The 8,778-nt window shown below is 35.0% G+C and overlaps 1 protein-coding gene across 1 annotated transcript; it reads right to left on the bottom strand.

Moving 5' to 3' along the window:
• Positions 1 to 1,987: 1,987 nt before the first annotated feature.
• LOC123539911 (uncharacterized) lies at positions 1,988 to 6,250 on the bottom strand. Its single transcript, XM_053523965.1, has 2 exons — positions 6,188 to 6,250; positions 1,988 to 3,271 (listed from the first exon to the last, which is right to left on the bottom strand). The coding sequence occupies exons 1-2, from the start codon at positions 6,248 to 6,250 to the stop codon at positions 1,988 to 1,990; spliced, it is 1,347 nt and encodes a 448-aa protein (XP_053379940.1).
• Between the last annotated feature and the right edge of the window lie 2,528 nt (positions 6,251 to 8,778).

The raw sequence follows: 8,778 nt of genomic DNA, 5'->3' as shown, positions 1-8,778 counted from the left end.
GCAAATTATGCCCCCTTTTGGACTTAGAAAATTTTGGTTAAAGTTTTACATGCAAGTTACTATCTCCAAAACTAATGCAGATATTGATTTGAAACTTCACATGTGTCTTCGGGGTTATAAAACTAGTTGATAGCAGCAAGTCCCATAACTCTGACCTTCAGTTTGGCCAAATTATGCCCCCTTTTGGACTTAGAAAATTCTGGTTAAAGTTTTGCGTGCAAGTACATACAGCTGTTTCTAAAAGGCATACAGATTTGAAACTTAATTTTTCTTTTTCTAGATCAATTACCAACCTCACTGGGTCAAGTCCCATAACTCTGACATGTATTTTGAGCAAATTATGCCCCTTTTTGGACTTAGAAAATTTTGGTTAATGTTTTACATGCAAGTTATTATCTCCAAAACTAATGCAGATATTGATTTGAAACTTCACATGTGTCTTCGGGGTTATAAAACTAGTTGATAGCAGCAAGTCCCATAACTCGACCTTCATTTTGGCCAAATTATGCCCCCTTTTGGACTTAGCAAATTCTGGTTAAAGTTTTGCGTGCAAGTACATACAGCTATTACTAAAAGGCATATAGATTTGAAACTTATTTTTTCTTTTTCTAGATCAATTACCAACCTCACTGGGTCAAGTCCCATAACTCTGACATGTATTTTGAGCAAATTATGCCCCCTTTTAGACTTAGAAAATTTTGGTTAATGTTTTACATGCAAGTTATTATCTCCAAAACTAATGCAGATATTGATTTGAAACTTCACATGTGTCTTCGGGGTTATAAAACTAGTTGATAGCAGCAAGTCCCATAACTCTGACCTTCATTTTGGCCAAAATTATGCCCCTTTTGGACTTAGCAAATTCTGGTTAAAGTTTTGCGTGCAAGTACATACAGCTATTACTAAAAGGCATATAGATTTGAAACTTATTTTTTCTTTTTCTAGATCAATTACTATCCTCACTGGATCAAGTCCCATAACTCTGGCATGTATTTTGAGCAAATTATGCCCCTTTTTGGACTTAGAAAATTCTGGTTAAAGTTTTACATGCAAGTTTCTATCTCCAAAACTAATGCAGATATTGAATTGAAACTTCACATGTGTCTTCGGGGTTATAAAACTAGTTGATAGCAGCAAGTCCCATAACTGATATGCATTTTGGTCAAATTATTCCCCCTTTTGAACTTAAAACTCTTTTGATATTTAACCTTTTTGGGTAATATTTTCCTGCTTCTGGGACAATATTTCGAATAGTCGAGCTTGGCTGTCTTACGGACAGCTTTTGTTTATGTAGCAGATTCGTTTGTATCAGGTTCCAGTGGCAGGTCTAATCACCCCAGGACACACCGAGACGCCTTTTTATTATATTAGAAGTTGGAATTAAGTGACTTTGATGCTATATTTTAGCAAGAAATGGATGGACGAGAAGTAGCTTTATCTGTGTTGTTGGTATCAAAGACATTACTCCTCCGGGACAATACACGCTGGGACTTTACTCCTCCAGGTCGATCTTTACACCCTTGGTCTTTACACCTCCCTTATTTATATACCATAAAATCTACTGTGTAGATAAATATGGATTATTCAAGTTATAATTGATTTGATTAAATAGAGTGTCAGGCACACTTATAATTTATAATTAACAGTGGGTACTGTAGCAAAACATTATCACACTGTAACTCACTGCTTACAGTCGGCGAACGATATATCTTACATATGAATGGCAAAATAGCTCAGGAGGTTAAGCTGTCGGATTTACAATTGCAGTGCTTAAATAGCACGAGTTCGAGTCCCGCAATCCGTTCATTTTCTAATGAAATGGGTTTTTTGTAATCCTGCTTATTTTTTTTTTATATTTGATTCTGAGTTTTTTCTTTTTTATTTTTTTTCTAATTACGTGTATTACTTATTTTTTTCTTGTTCTATTTTCTTTTTATTTTTTATTATCAATGAAATTTCAATTAATACAATTTACAATTCATTTCATTTATGGCTCGTCCGCTGTATCTGTCGCAGAATCGTCAGCTGTGTCCGTCTCCGAATTTTCACCTTCATAGGCTGTGTCTGTATCAGAGTCACTGCCAGAGCTAACAGAAATCACCAACCGTTCCATATCAATATCTCTGGCAACATCCTGTCGCCAGAATTCCTCCTCCACCCTTTTCACATGTTCGCAGCATGACTTCCAGTCGCTGGGTGTTATCTGTCCGAAAGCTTCTTCAACAAGAGAAGAGTCTTCTTTCAAGTTAAACTTGAAAGTGCGAACTGCAACCTGTCGTTTCAAGTTAGCCCAGATCAACTCAATAGCGTTTAGATCTGCGTGGTACGGCGGTAACCGAATACAGTCATGTCCATGACTTTTAAGAATGTTGTCAACAACGAACTTAGGTGCAGGCTTGTTCCTTTTGCATAACTCCAGAAGTTCCGGTTTTAGCATGTTGTCATCAAATTGGATATTATTTCGTCGTAACCAATTTTTCACTTCCGCTTTTAACGTTGACTGTGAGGGACAGCGATCTTCCTGGACATTATGATATGGTGCGTTATCAATGACAACAACAGAATTGGCAGGCAAGTTTGGTATGAGTTGTTTCGTTAACCATTTCTGAAAATTTTCTGAGTTCATTTCATCATGGTAATCTCCACTGCGTGATTTCGATTTAAAAACTAATCCGGCACCTTTAACAAAGCCAGCTTCAGACCCGGCATGTACAATGATGAGTCGATCGCCCTTATTAAATGGAACATCGAGAACAACATCTTCCGACTGCCAGCATTTCGAAGCTGTATGTGCTGCATGCACAAATGTTTCGTCCGTATATATGATAGGGCGTCCGAGCTCCCTGAATACCTTCATTTTCCGTAAATATTGCGCCCGAAGAAAAACAATATCTGACCGTTCCATTAATTGCTTCCTGATCAATCCAACACATTTCCAAGAGAATCCCAGTTCCTTAAGTATGCGCCTTAAATGATGCTCACCGCCAAGATAATTTATTTTTTCTTTTAACAGGTCCGCTAAGCGTTTGGCTGTTGGAATAATTTTCCGCGAATTAATCATTTCTTGCACTGTTCTTCGTACAACAGATTTATCAAAGTCATCTATTTCATATTTATCTGAGCGAGTTTTGCGCGATTGTTCACGAATGTCGGATTCCTTACGGATCCTTTGTACAGTTGTCTCGGATACCCCTGTCATAACAGCTGTTCTTCTTACGGCAGCATGCAGTGGAACCTTCAACTGTCCCTCGTTCTTCTCTTCTTTGCATGTCTGAAATTATAAGAAATAAGGAAAACAGAAAAATACTTTAAAAATTACAGGTATTTTTCAAATAAAACTTACCATAATTTCAAAATTACAATAAACCTTTAGAACTTGTCGAATGATCTTCCTAGAATCCTTAGAATAATGAAATCGCTCATCAGAAGCTTTTTCAATGTTCACCATTTCGGGCTATGGAATGGTATGTCAATGTATAAGGTGGAAATACTGTACCTGCATTCCATCAGTATAAATGGATGTTCACGAAAAAAACGTGTACGCTGTATTACCGTTTTACTTTCAAAGCCACTGGAAAAACCGGTATTGTATGTATGCTAAAAATAATTGAAAAAAAAACTTCAACCCAGTATCGAACTCCGGACCTCGCATGTCACACCTAGCGGCCTAACGCATTACGCTAATACAGTACTTCGTTCAACGTCTCTCAATTTAGGATACATATTAAGATATCGTCTAATCGTGATTTACCTAAACTGGTCAATGATACGGTCGACTGTGTTTGTTTACAAATATCAAATTATCGTTCGATTACTGTATGTCCAAACTTGGTAAATTGACTGAAATGCTGTTAACAAAATAAAAGTTGTGTTGATAGATTTATTCTTTGTAGACTGTCAACACAAAATATTAATTATATTGTTTACATGAAAACCAACAGCATTATCATTGACATTTCCGCAACAGATATTTTAAGAATTAGAATCTAATGCTAATTCAAAATGCTGTCAAGTTCAGATATAATTAATTTTTTCAAATGCATTCATTATTACAGTATTCTAATTAATAACTATTTTTTAAACATATTGTGAATTGTAATTGTTCATCTTAGAATTAATTGTCAAATATTGTGAAGAAACATAATGCATTAAAATGAATTTTTTAAATATAATGAACTGACAAAGACTTTTTAATTATCCAATTAAGATTTTTGAGCATTGATTCTTGCATCTTGGAAAATATAAAACATGAAGCAATGAGATTCATATTTAAACAGAACCATGTTGTCTGAAATGTGTAATTTGACTGCATCATTGTTTTGTTTTTTGTTTTTTCAAAGACAACCAATTACTTAAATCTAAATTCTTGCACACCGGACTGGCGTTTCCGGTAATTTTACCCATGCCGGCAAAAGCCATCTGGCACCCCCATGCCAGATGACTCTCATGCTGTTAATGACAACTGGTTGTTCATGCACTGATAATATATTGTTTATGTAAAAATACGAGAAAAGCAGGTACCTTGATAGTTTCTCTCCGTTCCTTATAGTATATTTCTCGATTCAAAATATGTTAGTTTATCGTAAAAACATAACATTATGCTACAAACGATAAAATTAAAGTGGAACTTTGTTATTGTGCGTAACGCACAACATCATGACATCACTTCTGCTTACGGACGTTAATTTCCCGGGCTTTGTGTTCATTCTCTACTATAAGAAAGAGTGCTATAAAGGAAGTATTTCTACCTTTTTGTAAAATATGGTATGCAAGAAAAATAATCTGCCAGAATAAAATGCTAACATGTATACGATATGTAAGAAAAAATATCAGTCATGTGTTTACGAATCGGATGGAAATATCCGTCCCTCGGCCACCTGCACATGGGCGGTAATTCGGCAAGCCTCATTACCGCCCAATGCGCAGGTGCCCTCGGGACGGATATTTCTATCTGATTCGTAAACACATGACAGATATTATTATTCTAACACACTTTATAAACTTTGATGGATCTGCTGTAAAATGAAACTAAAAAAAGTTGATTTAAAAACAATTTTTTTTTTTTGGATAAAATGTCACAGTTTATTCAAGCAATCATTTTAGCACCTGTCGATAATCCTATTAGTGGAGATGTGATTAGATTAACACATCATTAGCAAAGTAAACATCTTGTGTTACACCCAGAACTCATCAAAGGATTGTCAATTGATTGTTATGAAATTAATAAATTGACAAACTAGTACTGGTTATCATAAAGTTTTAAAATCATATAAAAGTAATTTTTTGAATCAGTAAGAAAAGAATATTTCATTTTTATTTTTTTCCAAATTGCATAATATCTTTTTCAATATGGTACCAGGTTATTGTCAAGCATTTGTAGTTAAACAGATTCTTGAAATTTCCTGTCTTTGGTTTTGGTTAAAAAAAATATTATGACTTCAACATATTGAAAAAAAATCTGACTCCCAGATCAATGAAAAAAAATCAGGCTCCAATCAGGCTTCTGAAAACCATATTTTTGTTTCAAAACTGCATTTAGATTTAATATTTTATAAAACAATAAGGTTAGTACATGTATACATCATAACATAACAGCATTTTTTTTTCAACATTTAAAGCTTGGACACTGCTGAAGAAGAGTGCCAGATTGATTCTGTGTCATTATAAAGTGTATATAAATTGTTGTTTCAATATGTTATATACTGATAAATTGTTGAAATTCCCTTAGAATTCAGGATTTAGCAGGCACAAATTGCATAATATTATGTGGGAGGACCCTTTATCCTCCTTGTACAGTAATAATACAACACTTTCTCAAAATAAGAATAATAATTAGAACTTCTAATTGTTTTAACTGTATAATATGTGATATCTTGGCCATCGTTTTTTATATTTGTATAATGGCCATAGGTACATTGTATATGCCGATATGCCAATAAATCTTAGATCTCAAAATAAGATCAATCAGATGTCAATCAATTATTATAACAAATATATCAAAGTTTGAGGTTTTCAACATAAATGACATAGCCCAACAATAAACAGTTAACCATTTGATGAAAATGGCCTCAGTTCCCTTTATTGAATGTCAGAATTTACACTGTGACAGACTCCAGTCCATGGTTCTTGACTACAGGGTTCTCCGAACTTCAATAGACTTGTTACCAGTATTCTGGTCTGTACTTGCCTTCTCCTGTGTGAAGGTCCTTGACTGTTTGATACCCTTACTGGTACCTGTATGGCAAATCATGTGAGATTTTAGTAGCGAAACATGACTTGAAATCCTTATGTGTCTGATTCCATTTATTTAGACTATACCAGTGAAGTCCAGATTCTTTGTATTGTTGTAACGTTTCTTAAATTCTTCATTTGGTAGAACACGTCTTTATAATTACTCTTTTTGTTTCTTATTTTGTATAATTAACTCCACTATTTGGAGAATAGGGGTGCTATTCTACTCACCCCAGCGTTGGTGTCGGCATGAGCTGCCTTGGTTTTTCGGCAACCTTTGTTTTAAAAGGCTCAGGGTGAGCTATTCTGATCAGTCATCGTCCGTTGTCCGTCGTCTGTAAACTTTTACTTTAAACGACATCTCCTCATAAACCGCTAGGCCAATTTCATCCAAACTTCAAGGGAATGTTCCTTGGGTGAAGCTCAACAAAAATTATTCAAAGAATTGAATTCCATGCAGAACTCTGGTTGCCATGGCAACAGAAAGGAAAAACTTTAAAAATCTTCTTCTCAAAAACCAGAAGCCCTAGAGCTTAGATATTTGACATGTAGCATTGCCTAGAGGACCTCTACAAAAATCGTTCAAATCATGACCGCGGGGTCAAAATTGACCCCGCCCCAGGGGTCACTTGATTTTACATAGGAAAATCTTCAAAAAATTTCTAAAAATAAATCAGAAGGCCTAGAGCTAAGATATATGACATGTAGCATTGCCTAGTGGACCTCTACAAAATTTATTCAAATCATGACCCCCAGGGTCAAAATTGACCCCGCCCCAGGGGTCACTGGATTTTACATAGGAAAATCTTCAAAAATTGGCCCCACCCCAAGGGTTACTTGATTGTACATCAGAAAATCTTCCAAAAAATTTCTAAAAATCATCAGTTTGACATTTGAAACATGTAGCTCATATTACTCTGGTGAGCGATCCAGGGTCATCATAACCCTTTTGTTCTGTCATATCTTCGTTTCTTTTGTTTATATGTAACTGTTACTTCACATTAACATTGGGCAGCATACAAACAGTATTTGCAGGGGCTGTGTCCATTATACCCAACTTCCCAGGGTTAAGGTCATTCAAGGTGTTATACTTGGGTTATTTTAAGGTTAAAGTTTTTTGGCAACCTTTGTTTTTCTGTCATATCTTTGTTGTTTTTGCTTATATCTTACTGTAACTTCACATAAACATTGTGCAGCATACACACTAAGTATATGCAGGTGCTGTGCCCATTATACCCAAGGTCAAGGTCACCAAGGTATTATACTTTGGTTGTTTTCTGGTTAAAGTTTTTGGGCAAGCTTAATTTTCTAGACATAATTATCTTTGCTACTATCAGAGATATTGAGTTGAAACTTAATATATATCTTAATCATCGTGGAAACAATTCCCATAACTCTGATTTGATTGTTGTTTTATTTGACAGAATTATGCCCCTTACATAATTGGTTAAAATTTTTGGACAAGCTTTGTGTTTGGGTCAAATTGCCTAATAGTGGAGCGTGCTGTCTTACTGACTGATCCTGTTTTACTTGTACTTTTTGTTTCCTGCAGATCGGACCTCGGGAAGTGCTTCATTTATCAGAAGCAGAATACAATGTTGTAGGCGTAAGCAATATTGGAGATAGGGTTCGACTCGCCAGTTTATAAGTGGTATGTTATTAAGATTAAGATGTTATGAATTTAATAAGTAGTTTGATTTTCATTCTGTCTGCGGTCAAACCTTATGTTTTAGCAAGTGGCTATGTTTTTCTTCCTCTTTATTTTTTTCTGATCTACATGTAGTATAGATGTATGTCAGGCCAAATAGAAAATATGTATGGTTCAGGTAACATGCCAGAAATTATTAGGTAGGAAAAAGATTATTTTATGTTTAATTTTTGTATCGAAATGTAAGTAAAGAGATTGGTAAAGGTCTTGAGTAACAATATGTACATATTATAAGCTAATATGAATAGAAAACAACATAGTTGTTTGTGGAAGTGATTTTAACATAATATCAGGACTTATTAGAAGGCAGCATTAAAAGATTTTGTTCTTCAGAATTAAAAAAGTTTGGGGCCTAGTTAAGAACTAGGATAGGTAGGGTTACCTGAACCACACATATTTTGGATTTTGGCCTAACATATTTTGTGAGGGTCATTTGAGGCATTGTACAGTTCCTTGCCCTTGGAGTTGGCTGGCATAATGGGAGTTTGTGGCATGAACTACAATAAAACATCGATAACACAAGGTTGCATGAGGACAAGCGAAATACTCAGAGTTATCCAAGGTCTTGAGTTATCCAGATTCAAGGCTTGTCTGTATCTTCTAAACCTGCTAGTGGCACTGCTAAAATAAGCACAATCTGTACAAAAACAGGACTTTGCATTTGTGCAGTTTTTATTCTTCAGCGTTGTTTGCAGTCTTGGTATAACATTTTGCCTCTATTGTACTTATTGAAATACTGTGCATTTTGAAATGACCTAAATTGTGATGAATGGAGATGCAAACTTTTTTTATTATACATATATGCTCAAGTTATCCAGTATGAACACAGAACAAAATAA

Source organism: Mercenaria mercenaria, chromosome 14 (assembly GCF_021730395.1).
Source record: "Mercenaria mercenaria strain notata chromosome 14, MADL_Memer_1, whole genome shotgun sequence".
NCBI classification, from domain to species: Eukaryota; Metazoa; Mollusca; class Bivalvia; order Venerida; family Veneridae; genus Mercenaria; species Mercenaria mercenaria.
Note: the sequence above shows the minus strand (reverse complement) of the source record. Positions and strands in the feature narration are given on the sequence as shown.

What these genes read in the sequence shown, in the direction of transcription:
- LOC123539911 (XM_053523965.1), bottom strand. Translation starts at nt 6,250, where the DNA reads ATGATTTGCCATACAGGTACCAGTAAGGGTATCAAACAGTCAAGGACC. An exon ending in GGACCTTCACACAGGAGAAG is followed by an intron (nt 3,272 to 6,187) that starts GCAAGTACAGAC and finishes TTATAATTTCAG; the next exon opens with ACATGCAAAGAAGAGAAGAA.